This window comes from Styela clava, chromosome 10 (assembly GCF_964204865.1).
Source record: "Styela clava chromosome 10, kaStyClav1.hap1.2, whole genome shotgun sequence".
NCBI classification, from domain to species: Eukaryota; Metazoa; Chordata; class Ascidiacea; order Stolidobranchia; family Styelidae; genus Styela; species Styela clava.
The window spans coordinates 3,922,327-3,943,465 of record NC_135259.1 but is presented as its reverse complement, the minus strand read 5'-3'; the positions used below and the strand labels follow the sequence as shown (position 1 = coordinate 3,943,465).

The following is a 21,139-nucleotide window of genomic DNA, read 5'->3' as shown; positions in this document are numbered from 1 at the left end:
AGTCGTTCTTGTTGTACAATTTGACTATTTTTGCCCTGATAGAACCCATCTTACTGCAGTACTGTCTTACCCTAGAAATATGGAAATACTGAAATACAGCACTGCATCATGTTGCAGGTACAGATATAATATAAAAGCAGAAAAACATCTAGTGGAAATACAGAAATAGTTCTGAATGTAGCACTTATAGTCTTCGAAGTTTCATGTGACGGCCCACGCACGTCGCGATTGATTTGATGCATTATCAAAACAAGCATGGCATGATCTGTCACCAGAAGCCCTTATTTCAGTGTGTTTGTTTTATTAAACCTAATGTCGGGACATCTTGAAATTGGAGAATTGTATCCTATTGTAGAGTAATTAGGCTAATTGGTCAGATAATTTTTTGGTCACCATAATTTGTGAGAAATGAATGATTTTTAATTGTCTGCAGGTCTAGTAACCTCGTTATGATGACCTAAGTTGTAGACCAATTGAATTTAATTATAAGACGTTTCAGGGACAAATAGTTTTTTTATCTAAATATTCTGAATATTACGACATCTTGGAATTGAAGTAACTATTTTACTAATAACTGATTTTATCAGTTTTTAGGTTTGCAGATAGGGTATTGTTCTGTACTAGAACGATTATATTGCATGTAGATAACCAAATATTGTCAGTCAACACTGGACAAAGGTCTTCTTCATTTTCTGCTCATTAATTAATCAAATATGTTGTCAATATTGATGAGTAATGGGAATTCTTTTGCATTATGACGATATCGCAACAAATCATTCAGTCATTGAGATCGGATTCTCATATTTCCACTGGCAATTGTGGAGAAGAGAATGAGGAAGGCGTTTTTGATCTTGATGAACATCTTCGAGCCGCGTCGAAGAAAGTTTTGCTGCAAAGAATAAATTTTGTAGGTTAGTCTGAAAGTTCATTAATACAAATGAAAATTGAAATACGGTAGTTATAAAATTTGCTATAGCCATATTTATATACAGGGTGATCCTAAAAAACAGAACTTAAAATTGTTTAATTATACGAAAAATGAAGAATATTTTTCAACCACTTAAGCTTCTCTTTGTGTATGATTATACCCAATTTCAGTATTCCCAATGACCTGTTTTTATCACTTTGTGTTAATTTAATAATGTATCTGTTCTACTGTATTTGTAAAATTTGAAATATACAATTCTGGAATGTTCCAATGTAAAATTTGTATTTTTTTGCAAATCTAATATATTGTAAATTTATTAATCGACAATGAATTGGTTTGTGAAGAAAATTCTGGACTTCCACGTCATCATCATCAACCATTACTAAAACATATTCCTTTATATTTATTTATTTTAATTCTTACAGAAGCGAAGCAGCCATATCACATAAACTTGAAGAAATTGAAATCAAAATACGTTATCCTAAATCCAAGTCAAAAAAGTGAAGCAACTAAGAATTCAATCACCATGTCTCCAGGTAGTATTAATTGAAGACTAGATCGAATTGAATTTGGATTTTCCATTTCCAAATCCTAAACTGTTATTCATTTAGTTTTCATCGACTGATTGTTAGATTACACGATTTTCTGTACCAAAGTACAATTATTATTTAACCAACTGTGCATCGAAAATGATTTCAAGTGAGAAGGTTAAATTTTTTCAAATTTACCAAATTGGTTTAGAGGCATACATACTTGGATCGAGAACAAAATAATCAGTGCCCATTCTCCGCAGGACTGTGTCTGTTTAGTGTTTATATTTATAAGAACTACATGAAAGGAAATCAGCGCATTTTTTGCATTCCCAGCAATTTACAGTAGCTCTGAAATAATATTTAACATCTAGCACGAATTATATTGTTAGACTCGTGTCATTAATGATAATATCGTTCAGTTTAAGTTATTAATTTATCAAGTGCGATCGGAGGTATGCGTGTATAAGGTGAAGTTTTAGTGCGATCAGAGTTATGCGCATATAATCCGACCCTCTTAGTTTGGCAACCTTTTTTTTTGAACTTTAAACTCTGCTTATGTTCGAGGAGTTTTAATGAGATTAATTGAGCATTTTGTGTACCTATAGCTTTTTAATTATTTTGCTAAATTGTTTGTTATTTTTATGACGAAAATGGCCAATCACTCTGAAATTTCTAGCAGAGTACGAGTTTGTTATCTTTGTTTTTTTCTATGCTCACGTTAGTATTTTTCTGTTTTAGCACTTAAAGTTAATGCCCCAAGCACTACTGAAACATCTGGAACAGGACATGATGGGATACCATCACCTAAACATACAATATTTTCAGCTGACAAGGTGTCTTTTGTTTCTTTTTTTAAATCTTTCTTTAATTTGACTTATAATTTCTAGACTAAAAATCTATTTGTTGATAGTTTTTCTCCAAATTTTGTGCCATATTACGATACTTAGCTATCTATGATATTTTGTCATAAGGAAGGAATTGGGTATATGCGTTTACCTAGTATGATATGGTTTTGCTAGTATTCATATTTTTAAGTTTTCGAATATGTAGAATCAATTTGCTTGCTATTTGGTTGATTACTAAGTCTTTTCCAAAGTCACATTTCCCATTCCATGATCAAGGAAGATAATTATTTAATGGGAGTCAAATTTAACAATGACAAATTGAGTCGTTATCGCTAGTACTAGTGCATTATCCTAAGTGCTTTTGTTTTATGTACAATACCATAGCCATAGTATTATTCACTTTGTCATGGTGGATATCAATAATGCATAAGAGAACTCTATATTAGTTCACACCTTTACCAAGAATGTGCCAGAGAAAAGTTATAATTATCATCAATTTTAAAGAAAAAAAATCTAATTTTTTGTAACAAACAGGTTGAATTGTCTTGGAAGAAAGCTATGCGTGCCGGATCTGGACTTTGTAATTTAGGAAACACCTGCTTTTTGAATTCGGCATTGCAATGTCTCGCATACACTGCACCTCTTGCTAATTATTTAATACATTTGGATCATCGAAAACATTGTAAGACTTTTTTTTTATTCAGATTCAAATAATCCTATAATATTGTTTCAAAACTATTTATTTTTTTATAATAGGTTTGTCTTTTTGTGGAAACAGACGGATTTTAATTGTGAAAATCAATTTTTTTTCACATTATGCACCAAGTAACCATCCTCATTAAGATAGATTGCCTCTGGGCAACAGACTATCCAAGTTTTTTTGGACTAACTAGATCCCCTACCTCAACCTCTAATTTGTGTCAAATTACTGTTTGACTAAAATTATTGTTTACAAGTAAAATCATGATAAACTTCAATAATTTTGCTGTACAAATTTCAAATCAGAAGTGATAGCAGAGCAAAATTACATATAAAAATGGTGCCTAATTTCTGGCGTAAATATACTAGGTACATAAGTAATATTGTACAATGTACATCCATCATTTTCAGGTCAGGTCAATGGACAATTTTGTATGTTATGTGCCATGCAACAGCATCTACTCAGCATACATTCCAACTCAGGACAGCCTATAAAACCAATGTATATTCTGAAGAATTTGAGAAGTGAGTATCCTAGATGTAGCATTTGTTTGCAATGTGCAGATAGTCTCAGAAACTCCGTCCATTAATTGAATTAGGATGAAAATTATACAATTATCATCCTTTATATCACCTGCAGTAGAACCAAAGTACGGTATGCCAAATACTTCACAGAAAGGACAGTTTTAATCTTTGTTTTTTTTTAGATTTGATAGCTTTGCATGTATTGAGTGCAATATTGTAAATTTCAGCATTGTAACCTTGCATATTTTGAAAACAAAGTAGTTCATGTCTAAAATGGGGGTAAAATATATATAGGGGAATTCTTCAGGCATCGTGAACACAGTTTCAGGTGACATACTTGTGTGGTGTTTTTTAAAAAAGATCAGAATTCTACCCCTTTGGGTTTTGAAGCACTCGTTATTTGCAGATATGAAAATTATAAAAATGTGATTTCTTCAAACCTCAAAATGCTATAAGCTAAATTGGTTGGTTCTACTGCTGTGTTACATGTGGTATTTTTCTTCCTTTCATTTACTAATAAAAGATTGTTTTGCACAGTTGTTAATTGTTCCCATTCCCATGGTATTGATCCCGTATAACATATTTTGTTTATCAGTGATAGCAAAACATCTGCAATTTGGTCGTCAAGAGGATGCTCATGAATTTATTCGATATTCAGTTGATGCAATGCAGAAAGCTTGCTTGTTCGGATATCCAAGCAAGTATGTTAATTTGTATTTTTTTTGTTTTAAATATTTCATCCAGGTGGTGTATTTTACTTCGCTATCCTACTGTATATTTCTTTTTTGCAAATTTTTATTATCTACATTTTGAGATGCTATACATTATTCTTGCTAAGCCGGTATGAAATTTGTGATTATAATGATACCTTTTAGGGCCTTCAATGACCATTATGTATTTTTCTAAAACTGACATGCTTGGTTCCGAAAATATCGAAATATTAACAAGTGTAGAATTACATTGATAGGCGATTCTGTTTTCAGGATTGATGTTCACATCAAAGCCACCACTGTGATTCATCAAATATTCGGTGGATATCTAAGAAGTAGAGGTAAGTGTATTATTTTTTTAAGATAGGAATTTCATATTTATCTCAGGGGGAGAGGAAAGTCGATAAATTTTCATTCAAATTGCAAACTACGATCCGTTCATCCGGTTGCCATTCCATGTCAAGTAGCCTATGGGAATGATTAGCCAGTTATTCATTTCGGATGCATGGACATGATGGTGTATGGGGGAAGAAGCCACAACTAACCAGCAGTAGCATGAACTACCCTACAATTGTGTTAACATCACTGATCACACATCTCAATCTTAAGATCTCACCCAGGTGTAATAAATTTGGTGGTTAAGATTCCGCTCCTCCCAATTAACACTAGCGCCTTCCTCATCGTTAAGTATAAGTTTTAACTTAGGTATGGCCTACTCGGGAACAAAGTATAACGAAAATTAAAGAAATTTCACAGGTTCAAAAAGTGACAAATGTGGAATATAAAATGTTCGAGTAAATTATATATATTATATTTAATTCAAATAATTTGGTTAATAAATTTGTAATGTATGATTCATCTTTATTGTGATTTAGTAATACTGAAGAACAACATAAATATGCTTTCAATTTGCAGTGAAATGCAGACAATGCAAATCAGTGTCAGACACATACGACCCTTTCCTTGATCTAAGTCTCGATATAAACAAACAAGGATGTGTCGATCTTCAACGTTGTTTGGAAATGTTCGTTAGAATTGAAGTTTTGCAAGGTGATAATGCTTACAAGTAAGTTGTTCGGTATTTACCGTAGTTTTGAAAGATTCAAGTTAAAAATATTTTTAGTTTTAGGTTTTTCTGGCTATGAACAGGTTGTGTATTGCTAGTTTAGAAAAAAAGATTCAAATTGTGTGAATGATGTCTAAAAGGAATTACTGGGCTCTGTTAAGTTAAACTCACTAACCAGGATTACATCGTAGATTAAAATATCATGGTCCAATCACATGCTCACCACATTACCCAGAGTGTAATAAATTGGATATGCAAGTCCTTAACTGTAAGTAGCTCCTCAACCTAGCAATAACCTTTAACCCTAGCAATTAAGCCTTAAACTGCTTCTGCAGAAAGTCATATAAAAAACAAAGTGCGCTGGCTAACAAAGCACAAATGTTTCTGGTAATGATAAGCAGAAGAAACGATGTGGTCTCGCTGTTTTTCTCGCTCAATTGGTATTCCCTAAGTATGTGAACCAAGACGGCAGACACCGGGACATAGTAATTACGAGTTCGGGGACTAGCCAAGTGACTCTCGTAGTATTTTTACCTGAAATTTTGGCCTAACCCTAACTTGGTACACATACTTTGAGAGTACCAATATGTCACCCCTTTATTACTACCATGGCATTAACTATATTTAACTATTGACAGCTTCTCTAATAGAATGACAAGAAGCAAGACATCGAATAATTTTATCTTCTTCATTCTTTAGGTGCATGGAATGTAAGTCGGCAGTTCAGGCTTGTAAAAAATTCTCAATCCATCGTGCTCCGAATGTACTGATGATACAGCTGAAAAGGTGATAGATTTTGAAATCTTTCAGATCAAGATTACATGATATTACATTATTTATTTGTAGACAGATATAACATGTAACTTTTCTGATATGCAATGTAATCATTAATAAATATTTTTTTCTTAGATTTTCTAATTTTATGGGAAATAAAATCAACAAAGAACTAGTTTATCCTTCGAAACTGAATATCGGACCTTATATGAGCAACAAACCGGTTTGTATATTTTTCTTATAAAAATGAATTCATTCTCACCCAATTTTTGACCAAGTTTGACGGTTCATTGGGTTTTTGTGGGACTTACTATTTATCCTTCCATGGTTTTGCATCTGCGGATTCATATTTATATAATGATAGGATGATGTAGCAAGAGTAAAGATAACTATTCTGAGTGATTCCTTGCTGTACACTAACACAAACAAAATTCTGTTACAGCTATATGTTACTGTTAAAGAAATATGAATCAGTGTTAGTGTGCAGCAAGACTCTTAGATCATGTAAAATGAATTCCAGCGTTTGCCAAAACTATTATTTTTTTTGATGGCAGGCTCTTTTTCAAATAAAAATTTGTATTTGCAAAAACTGATTGTGAAAAGTCTTTTTGGTATGATTTACTTGCCTAGGTTAATATACATTTCTAATACAAAATGAGAATTATAATATGCTAGTATAAGCATTTTTGCTTTGTTGTTTCAGGAATCTGGTCTTTGGTATGAGCTGTATGCTGTGCTAGTGCATTCAGGATACTCTTGTCAGTCAGGACATTATTATGCTTACGCAAAAGCACCCAATGGACAGTGGTATTGCTTCAATGATTCATCAGTAAGTCTTTTTTAACCAAATATATAATTTCTGTTTCATTTTTTGGCTGCTCAATGACTAGCGGTTAAGGAATTAAGCCCAATTGCGTGGACATCGCAGATTACGCATCTTGGGTTGAATTCCCATGCTCCCCACCTCACCCAAGATGTAGTAGGTTGGGTTGATAATGCTGCGCTGGACAGATTCCGGTCCTTCCAAATAAAAAGAAGTAACTCCTTCTATATCGTGATATATCAGTGTTTGCTTGTGCAGTGCCGTGTTCAGAGCAGAAGCCATGAATAAGCGCCGTTTAAAAAATTCCTATTGGCTATTAGTAGTTCATAGTAAAATATTTGCTCTATTGACTTAGAAATATCACTTATTTATACTATCCTGCTATTGTCGATTTGATATAAATATGCCATATCAGAATTTGTTAGTAAATTCAGAATAATTCTTTTTGAGATTTCAATACGATGCAATATCTCATTGAAAATACTACAGTACTACCTACTCTATATTCCAGTAATCTGTCAAAGCTTGAATATTGATTCGAAATTTCTCTTGCATTCTCTTGAGTGCAGGAATAAAAGCATTTTGACTGAATCAATAACCAGATTGAATATAAAAGAAAAATCAGAGGCTACTGGCCTAACCCTGAGATTATACGTGATTCTAGTTGGCATTGTAACTGGTTTGGTCACTAATGCTAAAGAGTAAATTCAGAAATCAATATAGCTTTACTCAAATGTACATCTAGTTTTTCGTCCGTATGTAATTAAATTTCGTTCCGCTGTTCTTCAGTTTTTCACCGATTTTAAAATTTTTGATCTATTGGAGTTGATCTATTGTGAAATAAAATTATTAAATATATTAAATTTTACTTACAATACAATTTGACATAAATCTTGATTTCACTATGTAGGCTAATAGAGATTTCTCTGAAAAATAGTTTCAATTTTCTAAATTTATCAAACTGGACAAATTTCAAATTCAATTCACTCGTATTTTTTGCATATCATCAAGCAAAGTATTATTGCAGTGTTTGTGTGTCAACCTGTGCTCAACTGGATAACTGATCTGGGTTTTTATTCAGGTTCACCAAGTGAGTGTGAATCAAGCCTTGAATCAACAGGCGTATCTTCTGTTTTACTCCAAAAATCCAAAAGCTTCTACACAACTAGGAAATCTTAAGGTAAAAGATGTATGATATATATATTTTAGTCAAATATTCAATTTATTAATTTTCTGTTATTTTTTACATTTTTTTTTCATGAACTTCTGTTATGTGGATACCACTAACTGCTAGCTATTTTACTCTTGACTCATAGTCGCCCACAACTTTGCTCAGTAATCAGTTTCCTTTATTCCTAACTGAGTTTATGTGACCTTGCTTTGAGCAAACTTCCTTAAAAAGTAAAAAATTATATTTATTCTCACACCACTAGTTAGACAGTATCTTCAACGCACTACTTCTGTATTCAGTCTGTGAATAAGAACTTGCATGGAATGCCGATGAATAAACCTCATCATTCTGGCGTTGCAAACAGAATCAAGCCAGCTTTGATCGAACATCATAAATTCAACAATAAACCTGTGATAGGACCTCAACTTCCTCCAGGCTTCAAGAGAGACAAAGAATACACATTCTCGTCTAATTCATCAAGTTCAGGTTCGTTAATTAAAGACAAGATATCTAATAGACTATATCGCCATGGCAGAACCAAATTAGCTATTTCATATTTTGAACTTTTGAGAAATCTCATTTTTGTAATTTCCAGAACTGTACAGCCAAATGTAAGAATGACTGAAGACATCTAAAATCAAAACTAAAACAAATATATATATGAAATTCAGTCCAAAAGATTGCCCAAGGTTCATAATAACAGGAGGTAGAAAAACAGTCTATTCCTTAATGTCACCGAAGCTACTTTGGTTTTACCGGGACAATATTTTATTTTTCGGTTTCTAGAAATATGTTACAAATTCTATCATATATCAGCATGTTATGCAGTTCATAAAAGAATTTGTCAAAGTGGCAGATTGCTCCACATATCATTTGTGTTGCAACTTTGATCGACACTAATTTATTTTAATACTTTCAAAATTTGCTTTCAATGTCAAGAAAAAGTTTTATAATATGACATGATAATCTTCGTTCAATTTATGAGCAATTTGTATAGTCTTGACTTGTATGAAAGATATAGCTCTCCTCAGTGCCATGAGTTTTTTCAAACTTCTAAACTTATTTAATTATCAACATACTGGATGTTAGTAAAGTCCTGTATTAAATTTTGTGATTAAATTTGATGTGCTTCATGCAACTAATGGTGGGAGTATCAAATGGAGTGAAAAAATTTAATAAACACTGATTAAAATGAACCCTGGTTATTAAGATATATTGAGAACTATTTTTATTTTGCATACATCCTATTCCAGACACAGGTTCACCTATGTCAAAACAGTTCAACAATCAAACTAAATTGCTCAAAAATGCCATCAAACCTTCAGCTGGAAGTTTGAATAACAACAACAGACAACCTTTGCAGTTTACTCTCAACAGAAAACCAAATCCACCATCATCCATTAACATTACATCAACAAATAACAACATCGCTAATCGTGATAGTTCGAAGTTTTCTAATGGGGTAAGTATCAATAAGACATTAGACTAGAGGTGTTCAAAAAATCAGGAAAAATGTAACTGAGATTTGTTATATAGTTAAATTTACTGCATTTCCGTAAAATTAGCATCTTTTTATGATCAAAACAGTGTATGTAAAATTTCGCTGAGTAAAATTTTCGATCATGATTTTTATGGATCATGATTTTGTTGTGAACCTATTCATTCAGAATGTTCAAAGTCTAATTTAAATGCAAATCCAAATTCTAGAATAGGGATTTAATCCCGGCTTGTAGCACATTCACATTGAGTCAGTTCTTTAGTAAAACGAAAAGTCTGTCAGGTCTTTTGAGAATTGTATCACAAATTTGCAGTCCATTTATTCAGACATGCTTTTGTCCAGGGCACCTAACTATGCCATAACTATAGTTGTGTTCAACAAAAAATGTTTCAAATTCAAAGTATTTTTATCCCAATTTCGGTCTGGCTTCCAGTTTTGAAAGCATTTTAAGTAATTATGTTTATTTTACGAGGGTTTCAAGACATGAAGGCGAATATTGAAATTTTAATTCAGAAAATTTCAAAGAAGAAGCTGTTTTTCATATCAAAGTTTGAAGTCATTCTCATCAAAGTATTTCAATTAAAAGTTCAAGTTTTCCGCAGAACTTTTCAATTTTTGCCTTTTGGGTTGATGCCCTTGATTTATAATATGCATTGAATATTATAAAATATGTCTCAATCAATGCCCTGGAATCATTTGTAATTTTTCTTTTCTGTATTCAATTGTTTTCTAATCTATGATAAGGTTCACACAAACATGACTAAATCACGAAGCTTCAATGACCAAAATAATACTTCTGTCAAAAAAACGAATATAGAAACGAAGAGTTCAACTTTACCAGGTATGTAGGTTTTCATAAATCTGGAGCGACTTATTGCGATGGACTTCTCAAATCAAACTCAAAGGGGTGATTTTTGAGGGGGTACTTTAGACATTCACTGTCTTATTAACATATTACTTTGTAATTCATGTTGGTGTGTCTCTGGAAAAGCAATGCGGGCTGTTTTCGCATCTTGTCAATGAGCATTGCTATACATCCCATTGTAGTTGGTCGCTTTGACTTTTGGATTTGTGCACTGAAAACTTTGTTTTTATGGAAGAGGTTAAATGGGATTCTGGTATTTAAGATTTAGAATTGATAATATCGTAAATTTTGTGAACTGCTGTATTGGAAAAAGCTTCTGCATTTTACAAATATATGCATTTTTTCTTAAATTTAGCCAATTGTTCAACAAGTGCGGTTCGATCTCCGATACTTGATAAATTCATGAATGATTCAAATGTTGCTGGACCCTCATCATCATCTGCAAACACATCTCATTCGTCTTTATCTTCCACAACAACTTCTGTCGGATTAAAAGCTCTTGTCTCGTATTCTAGTGGTGATGATGACGAGAATGACGATGTGAGTGTGAATTAGGTCTTCCAAAATTTTAATTTTGATTGATTGGCTTTGTGAACCATATTGTGCCTGCGGCCTACTTTTTTATCCAACTATCCTAAAACATAAAAAATTAATAATGTGAAGTATATTCAATATTTGTGGTACTAAATTAATACTGTTTTAGCAGAGCTTATTCGCCGAGTCAGCTAATTAAAATCGATAAATCTTAAAATTAAATTTTCTTCATCTGCATTTATTTTATCCACAGGAAAGCCAGGACGCTTCAACACTAAGTTACACAACAATGACATCTACTTTACAACAATTAAGACAGGAGTCCGGCACAAAGTCAAAAACCTTGTCTAATGTTTCTATCAGTAATAAGAAAGTTACTGTTAAAAGAACAGTATTTCTTCCAGTTGGAGTTCCTAAAGAAGGGAATGAAAACAATGAATCGAAGATATCGAAAGAAATTTCCAAATCAGGTTTGGGAGAAATTAAACAAGATGATAGAGTTCCCAATTCAAAAGAGATGAAGGCAAAGCAAGGTACCGGTATAACAAATAAATTACTATTTATAAATCCTATAATTCAGGTAATTTTGATAAATATTCGTCCTAATAATTTCAAAGTTATGTTGCAAAGTTTTTTAAACTGTATTATAAATTCTGAGTTTCCAGGACAATATTTCATAATGATTTTCATTCATCAATGTCAATAGAGTTACAGGAATTTAGAAATCAAAAATATACTAATTCCTCATTTTCTTAAAATATTTTTTTTTAATTTTTTTTTCCACTTTGGGTTGAATGGTGTCCTTATTCTTGTCTTTATTTACAAAAATAATAAATCATTTGACATAGAATATTTGTTTTACCACAACCAAAAAATTGACTTTGCTCATAATGTTTTCTTCTGAAATTTTGACTTAATTTGGATATTTTACCAAATCATGATGCATGCAAGAACGTTTCTTTCACTAATCACCATTTCGATTTTACTTTCCCTGAAAGAGATTTTAAAATTGTAAACTTGAATTATCTGACACGGTATTTCATGAAAATTTTCCCATTCTATGACATTAATACCGGAAATATTAATTATGGCCTGTATGTAAAATGTTCAATATAGTTTACGTAGTCTCCCAATGTCAGCTATAGATGCAGTGACATAGCAGTAAAAGCATTAGAATCAAAATTACGATGCCATCGCAGGTTGAAATCTCAAGTTCAACAAAATTTCTTTTAGTGAAACAATCTCCAATAAAGGCAAAGTATGAATCTAATGGAAATTCTGGTAGCAACGTCGTTACAAAGACAAAAAAGAAAGAGTCTCCTTGCAAAAATCAACCATTTTCGAACAGTGAATCAGCGTCAGAGAGAGAACCGATTTTACTAGTTTTGAACAATGAAATAAACTCTGCTGGTACGAGTGAATCAGATAAAAAATCTGAGAATCAATCAGAAGACGAACCAGCTGCAACAAAAATTACTTCCTTCAATGATAAAAAGAAACATTCTTCGGATGAAATGAAATCAAAAGAGTAAGTAGGATGTATATAAACAATACTGTGTTATTTTCGAACCATCCAAATCTAACAATATTCATATCACTTTATAGTAGATATTTTACCTATTAGGATTTTCAGGATAGGATTGGATTTACATAAATGTTCGAGAGGAGAGGAAAGCTCAATCGTATAGCGTACCATGGCCTTTTGTCAGATTATGCCATTAAATCACCCAATGGCTCTGAGGGGACCTCTTTAACACAATTATCGATACGAGCCTGCAAACCCATACAGGGTAATCAGAGGTGTCATGGCAAGCGTATTCCTAAAAGTTGGCTTGATGCATCTACCGCAGATTCCCTTTTGGGCTTTTAGAATGACAATTGAATTATTTATTAACCAGAAAACATGGACACAAGAATGGGATTAAGGAGAATGGATACAGTAATGGCCATGCCAGCTCGAAAGAAAAGAAAGATCATCACTCACATTATGAAAACGACTACAAAAAGCATTCCAGGTTGGTACCCAGATAAGTTTTCAAACGCTAATTTTGTTTTATTTGTGTTTGATATTTTATGCGTTCATTGTCATTTTTCAATCAATAAATCTATCAGTTTTCTGCTTAAAACAGATACTAAATTTTGCTATTAATATGGATAGCAGAATTAATGGTACAGATAGGACCACACCTGTGAGCTAAAACCATTTGGTAACTTAAAATTGCCTTAAACCCCAAATCAGTTTTCTACATCTTGTGCAGCATTTAGTTCATTAATGCATTATTCAGATCAATATTTTATTGATTGCACCTCAATCTTAGTTTCCTATAAATGGGTGGGAGTGTCACTGCATTACTATGTACAAAGAGGCTTTCAATTGATTTTTGTTCTGGTCGATTTTCATAGTATTTGACATCAACCAGAGAGTGTATGTCTTTTTTGGTAAAGTTTCGCTCAATATCCTAATGTTTCAAATTCAGTCCTCCATTGATAGTGAAGTATTTCACTGTCGCTATTTGTCATTTCTAGGCCAAATAGTGATCGATATTTAGTAAATTCAGTCTGATCACTCTTTAACAAACTTAAATATTTTTTAATAATATAAGTTTGGCAGTTATCTTGAAATATGCTTGCCCTAGAAATATGCTAGCCATCCCACATGCATCTCTGATTACTCTGCATGGGTTGAAATTCCATGGGGGGGGGTTAATTATGTGCTATAGGATTGGTGGACTTGTGTTGCAGATGCTCTATTTTGGTTATTTTGGCTTTTCAGTCATGTTAAATGCAAATATTTTATCACAATTGCCTATTTTTGACAACTTCGCTTCTTCAAGGTCCAAAATGAAAGAATCAAAGAAATCGAAAAAGGAGAAAAAACATCAATATTCAAGCGACTCATCTACCTCTACATCATCGTCCTTACCATCGAATAGAAAAAATAAAGATGAGAGAAAACGGCATTGTGATCGTAGTGAATCTCCAGCGGACCGAAGCCACAACGAACATTCTCAAAAATCTTCCACACCGACTAAAAAACGAAAACGAGACAAGAGTGAACATAGGTACTGTTTTTATTATAATACAGAATGTATTTTTATTTTAAACTGGAAATAATTTTGAATATATAAAATAGCAATATATTCTTAGTGTTCACTCAGAGACTGTGGGCGTATTTGCATATATTCTGTAGTTGAGAGAGTGGCAATCTGAATTTCATTGAATTTTCTACAAAAACTCAAAAGCGTTAAGCTTGTTGATAGAATATGCCAAAATTTTTCTTATCAATAAGCGGATCTATATTTGGAGCCAAAATGTTTTTCAACCTGGGTCGGAGTCGAGTGTAAATTTTCTCATACTTCACATCCCTGAATCAAATAGAGAGGGCTGGGAACAACCGATTTAGTATAAAGCATACCTAGCATGATCTACCAATTTCATATTCAATTATTTCTACCTCAGGCGATATTCAGATGATGAATATGATTCTGATGATAGTTATGATAAAAGAAAGGAGAAGAAACATAAATCATCTGGTAATAAAAAAAGAGATTCTGTTTCGAAGAAGACGAAAAAAGAACAAAATCGACATTTTTATTCACCTTTGAAAAGATCTCACTCCAAATCGAACAGTCATTACTCAGACTATAGCGAAAGTGACTCGCCAAAACGACACTCAAGTATCGAAGCTTTATATTGTGATAAAGAAGAATTTGAGCAATGTATCAAGAGGAAAGCAAAGAAAGAGAAGAAAAAAAGATTGAAAAAGAGGAAATTGTTGCAGACAAGCATTAACGAAAAATCACCATCAGTATCTGATCATGAGAAACGTAAGTGTATATATCTCAAAAATTGTAGTTGGAATGAAAAAATTGATATAATTAATTCAAATGTAATTGATAAAAAAGTACCGGTAGTAGTGCTGGCAACCCGGCATATTGAGGGCGTGATGGCCTAGTCGTTAAAGTGTTAGGCTTTCTGTGTTGACATCACAGATTACCGATATCGGGTTCAAATCCCATGCTCCCCACTGCACCCTGGGTGTAATAAATAGGGTGGGTAATGCTTGCTAATGCACATCCAATTACCCTGCGTGGGTTCGCAAGCCCTGATCATGTGATGCATAATTATATGCGAGAGGATTTGCTGGACTTCTAACTGTTGTATGGAGATTCACACACCGCTGGTCGGTTACGGCTTCCTCTATCAGATCCATGAATTTGAAACAGATAACCGGCTAAGTAATCCCATACCCGACATCGACTGGTAACCATGCAAGAGAGAGACTGCGCCATGAGATTAAGCACTGCGCTATTTTATCAGTTTTTCTCTCCTGTGGGATAAATCTGTAAATCCTATCCAAAACTTACTGCACAAGTTGTATAGATTTGGTAATATTATTAGATTTTGGCAATGCACTATGAATTACAACAATATCATTGTTTCATTATAATTTCAGACACACATCGTGAACACAGGAAAAAAAATAAATCTGGTGAGAAGAGCCATAAATCAAGGGAACATTCAAACACAAAAGATTATGAAAAAGACGAAACTTCACATACCAATGGCGATCAACACCATAGAAGTTCAAATGGAGATAAAAATTATAATCAGGGTTAGAGAGATTTTGTAATGATTTGTTGTTTACGAGGAAACACATTTTTCTGAAAATAATGCATTGGTCTCTTGTTGGACACAAAGTGGACCTATGGATCGTTTTGTTATTATGTTGTTGATGGTGGTATCTGGGAAGACTTACTTCATTTTGGCCTTCATGTCTGTCCATTTGATTATTACTTTCTTGTGATTAATAGCATTGCCGTTGTGTTAGTTTCATATGAAATTATTGCTCTTCTCAGACCACAAAGAGAAACAACATCGTGAATCTTCATCCAAAGAAAGGCCAAATATTTTAGCACAACTACTCAGACAATCATCTGGTAAAGCATATGGAACTAAAGGTAAGTAAATTGAAGTACTTTGTAGGGTTTCGCTTTTTATGGTATCAGGACTAGTTTTGTATGTGCTATGTCATCTCAACATCTACTAACCAACTAAAATTTTGCAAGTTCCATTAGGTTTTGTATAATATTTTTTCAGATAATAAAGTGCTATGATTGCGTACTCATTGTTAATCATACAATTGATATTATATGAGAATCTAGCTCTATTACAAATAGATACAAGGTACAATCTCCATATGAGTGTATTACTGCCATATAAAAAACTCACTTATTTTACAATAATTTCACTCAAAGCTAGAAATTTTTAATAAAATGCACCACTATAAAAAACTTCAATTGCTGTACCGATCTAATTAATTGCTTCTTATATCTAAAAACAGTGGATTCATGGAACGGTGGAGAATCGATAGTTGAGAAAGATGCTCAACAAACATATGCAGAACAGAGGGCAGCTTCCATTGATGACTGGGATAGAGAGTATGATAAAGGAAAGGTATGATGATCATTATATCTTAACCAAGGCTTTGTACCAGCAGTGTGTGTGAGTGAATAATTTTCATGGGTGACCTGTCATTGGCTAATCGAACAACTTATTACTATTAATAAATTTAACCTTTCATCTTTTGGATGTCCTTAAAAAATGTTAACTTAAATCCCAGGTCGTCATTAGGGCTGAGCCAGTGGGCATATTCGAATACCTGATGATTTCAGAATTGTGCCAAATAATATCTGAACCGATTCGAATGATTCACTATTTGATTGGAAATGTCCAGTTCTAGTCGTCATATAATTCATTACATGAACTATAGACATAACATACATTCTTCATTATTTTGTTGGATAGGGAGGATGTTTATATTTATCCAGAGGGAGATGGCTTAATCATATGGCGAACCACAGCCTCTCATTCGGTCCATGTTAGGTATGGGATTAGTTAGCCTGTTAGCAATGAGGAGTCAAACAATCCTCTCGCACATAATTAGCCCTGACAGGATTCAAACCTGCGGACCTGCAAGTACATGGTACTCGGAGGTGTGTGCGATGGCAAGTCTATACCTAATGCTTAGCACAGTGTTTTCCAACCAGAGTCCGAGGTCTCAAATGAGTCCGCGGAGCGCTTGAATGAGTCCGCAACGAGTCGGAAACACAAACACTTTTTTCAAAGTCTTTGCTAAACTTAATCATCAGCCAAGTTACGTTTCACGTTAGAATGTACATAAAACATAAAAAGTAAGTTTATTCACATAACATTAATCGAGGTAATAATTAAGGGATACTGAGTAGGGCTGGGCATGTATTCGAATGTTCAACTATTAGGATAGTAATTTACTATTCGAAAATTTGGTAACAGGTGACGCGACAGGTCACTTGCGCGTCGCTTATTCAAACGATTGGATTTTACAACTCACTTGCGGAGTTCCGACGAAAATACGATTCGGCACACGCGTGGATAGATACCGGAGTGGTGTGTCTTGCGAGCAACGAGAAATAATAATTTTTTTCTGGTAGGTTCAATTTTCTAAATTGAAAAGCGGCAATACAATAATATACTTAAAATAAAACGGGGAACACCATTAGTTTTGTTTTAAGACGGTCCGCGACCAATTAAAAACGCTTTTTTAGACATTGCAAATCGCAAAATTTTGGGTGCTACCATAGTATACGTATCAGGGCATTTTCTCTTAGGATTCTTTGCTTTACTGCCTCATGCTTTACTGCCTCACGTATTGTACTGGAGCGCCGTAAGTGTTGTACGAACAGCTCAGATTTGACGATTTCACAAAAATACGAATCAAAACAAAATATAATCCGACACTTTACCACGCATTTTTGTGTCCACGGATTGTCGTGATATTCCCTGAGTAGTATTGCTTTTATTTCGTTAGAAAGATTTTTGGAAATTTATAGCAGATAGTAGGATTTTTCCAACGGCGATAACAAATTCGCAAGATCGCAAAAAATATGTATTAAAACTAAATACGAGAATATCGGTCAGAGACCGAGGGCTTATCGATCAAAAGTTAGGGGATCCCCAAAACAGCGCTCTTACTCCATAGTGACACCTTGTGTCCCATCACTAATTAATTACTAACTCGCTAATTATACGACATAATTTGCCCAAAATCTATAGGCTTCTGGTCCGAGATATGATGAATGCACATGAAAAATCTGGAGCAGATTCAATCTCGTTTTCGTGAGATATGGCGTGCATCTAACAGACAGACATACAGACAAATACCTATCAACATACTTACCGATTAAAATCGATAAGTAATAAAATCGATAAGTAATAATCGGGCGATATCTCCTCACATTATTATGTTCGCAGATTGCCGTGGCATTAAAAAGTAATGCTTTCATCTTGTCATAAATCGACGCAACCGCGAGTGACCATGAACACAATTAAATTAAAATAGAAAGACATTTTAAATTTTCGTCGTTGTCATGGATTGATTATTGAGCGACAGAGAAGACCACTTACAGTTTACACACTAAAAAGGTCAGCTCTTTTAACAAACGCGTAATTGCGACAAATCTCCGATTTTGAAATTCGTTAAAATTCTGTTGTGTTTGGTTTTATAACTTCTTCACACAGAGTACGGTTGCAATAAACGCACGTTGAGTCCGCAAAGTTTTTTGCCAGAGAGAAATAGTCCGCGACCCGAAAAGGTTGGGAAACGTTGGGCCTTAGCACATTGCGCCAACCACCGAGCCAATTTTATACAGTTTGAAGTAAATTTGTGAGATTAATTTGTGTGATATTATATCATTTACTTCTAGGTTAAGAAAGTGAAAAAGAAAGATCATCACCATCACAGTAAACACGGTCCAGTTCACAATTTATTCCAGAAATTTCAAAATATTAAGAATCACCGAAATGATGCTTGATCAACTTTGATCATAATTGTACTCTATCATGAGATCACTACATGTTGTACTGTGTAGCTTTTTCACATAAATATTTACAGCCTGCGATTGAACAGAGGCGACATTAGCAGGTCTCAATAAATCGTCCGAAATGGTGATGAATTAACTTTGTTTTCTATATTATTGCTCTCTATTAATCATTATTTGTATTGTTCTTCGTGCCATCTCGTTTCACTTTGATATCTATGCTTATTATGTACAATGGCCAGCTTTTTGAAAGATTACGATCTGATGCTCCATGATTTAGGCATTGTTTCGTGAAATTTCATGCATTGATTTGCTGATTCGAAAGAAGTAACACTCTATAAAAACGGTGATGTACCATAAGTGAGCGCGATTTATAGAAACTTCTCAAATTCACCAAAGACTTCTATATTGTAAAAAATCCTGATGTCAGAATGTTGTAAAACAAGTCACAACCTAGTAATAATTGTCCACTGTACTATATTTCACGGGATCGTAAAATGGCATATTGTATCATGGCATATTGTTATTCATTCCATGCATATTCTTAATGGTGTAGATGTAAATTAAAAATTATGTACTGCCCTGTATATAAAACTACCATGAATGTTAGTTCAGGACGAGCATCAATATTTCAGCCAGTTATGCTAATAACAGGGATGTCACAATGTTAAAACTGTTCTGCAATCTCGAATTTTTAAGCGGTGGTGAACACAGGAGAACATCAAGATCAAATTTGTACCGTGGTTGTCATTTGAATCTTTATGTGACAGTAGAAAATGTAGTATGTATATCTGAGTTTTCATAAAACTTAGAACTGTCAGTAGTCAGAATAAATATGTAATTTTAATCTTTTGGTTTTCAGTGCTGTCCGTAGGCAATTTCCTCTCTACTTTCGTTAGCAAGTACTGTACTCTTGTTTTTCCTGCTGCTTGGTGATTAAATAATAAAATAAATAAAAAGTGCTTGTGTCGGGCTGTATGCTATAATTATGTTCTTGCGGAGGGATAACTAAATAAAAGTTATGCGGAGTTATTATAACAACGGAGAAGAACACCAGAAGCAAAATTTCAAACCTTGGAGATATGAAGTGATGTCTTGAAAGCTTCTATTGCCCAGACTTAGAATAGCAGTCTGATGCGGAACTGAAAGCGCTTGTTTCTAGAGCTAAGATCTGAAGCCCGACAAGAAATCCGGGCCTGAAATGTCAATCATTACGTTCGGTTCGGGCCGGGCTTCTCTATCGCTGACTTTCTTTTTAAATCTATGTTTATTAAAAAATATATAGTAAAACTATGTGTGGATAATCATCAACACGACACATATACTGTACTAAACTCTTGCAATGACAATTCAGGGAACTCTTAAATAAAATATGCAAATCCGGTTAATTAGTCGGGTTTAATACACACGGGCCTGGGTCGGGCCGGGCTGGAATCTTTGGGCACGATCTTACTGAACGCCATATTAAGGTCGTCCGGGACAGGGTGATTATAATTTTATGCTAACACTCCCTTCCGATTTTTAAATTGTCCATTACAGATAGAAGCGGAGAGCATGTAAAAACGCTATCACACAGAAGTGCACCCGTTACATCTGTGACCCTACAACATGTTTTCGAAGTGGGGTACTTTAGCAAAAGTTTATCCGTCATTGACAGGTCTATAGGGAATTTTCGGCCTCATCCGCGTGTCCCCACTCCCGTGTTATTGAACACACGCTAACTGAGTATAACTCCGATCTGAACTCCTCCAGAGGTCAATAAGCACACAATGTATTGTAATGCCAATGTTTGTATTTTGTTGCACAATCGAATTGTTCCAAATACCAGATAATGAAATACACTTAAAACCTTAACGCAAATAGATGTGATGAAATCAAATTTCTAACTAACAAAGAACGAATACCTTAGCGAGGGAAAATATCATAATAAAAATGAATTAGAGCAACGACCTTGTTTCAGGCAAATAACATGCACTATGAACAATACGTGGTGGAAATATTGAAATACACAGTAACTATCCTTATATATGTACTCGCTACAGGTCCAATAAAACTTATACCTGTTCTAACGTACACATAATTGAGCTATTTTATGAAATGTCATATAGTGGACGATTGGATATAGTACAATGGTAACACTGTAAAAAAGGTAATAGAAAATACTGCTATAGACATAAAACGCCCGCAGGAAATGGATCAAGTTCGACACAGCTGACAACCAGCGTTATATATATTTTGCGTTTCAAGAGTTATGTGTTAGGCCTACATATATATTTTTCAAATGAGGGAACCTGTTATTAGTGACTTCG

The 21,139-nt window shown here is 33.8% G+C and overlaps 1 protein-coding gene across 2 annotated transcripts; it reads left to right on the top strand.

Moving 5' to 3' along the window:
• The first annotated feature begins 571 nt into the window (after positions 1-571).
• On the top strand, positions 572-19,792 carry LOC120337459 (uncharacterized). Of its 2 annotated transcripts, none has more exons than XM_039405222.2 (25): positions 572-911; positions 1,354-1,464; positions 2,200-2,294; positions 2,841-2,988; positions 3,417-3,530; positions 4,126-4,231; positions 4,514-4,581; positions 5,156-5,306; positions 6,006-6,092; positions 6,216-6,303; positions 6,784-6,909; positions 7,985-8,083; positions 8,374-8,560; positions 9,328-9,536; positions 10,317-10,413; positions 10,793-10,977; positions 11,225-11,441; positions 12,205-12,499; positions 12,870-12,986; positions 13,806-14,033; positions 14,431-14,798; positions 15,428-15,586; positions 15,831-15,932; positions 16,316-16,428; positions 18,717-19,792. In XM_039405222.2, the coding sequence occupies exons 1-25, from the start codon at positions 755-757 to the stop codon at positions 18,822-18,824; spliced, it is 3,735 nt and encodes a 1,244-aa protein (XP_039261156.2). In that variant the 5' UTR covers positions 572-754; the 3' UTR covers positions 18,825-19,792. The 2 variants fall into 2 exon arrangements, with proteins under 2 accessions (XP_039261156.2, XP_039261155.2); XM_039405221.2 differs by having other exon boundaries at positions 573-911; positions 11,225-11,504.
• Positions 19,793-21,139: the final 1,347 nt, after the last annotated feature.

Excerpts from the sequence above, each read along its gene's own strand:
- LOC120337459 (XM_039405221.2), top strand. The coding sequence starts at position 755 with ATGACGATATCGCAACAAATCATTCAGTCATTGAGATCGGATTCTCAT. Across the intron at positions 8,084-8,373 it reads CACAACTAGGAAATCTTAAG|TCTGTGAATAAGAACTTGCA; the intron begins GTAAAAGATGTA and ends TTCTGTATTCAG. Across the intron at positions 15,587-15,830 it reads AGATAAAAATTATAATCAGG|ACCACAAAGAGAAACAACAT; the intron begins GTTAGAGAGATT and ends TGCTCTTCTCAG.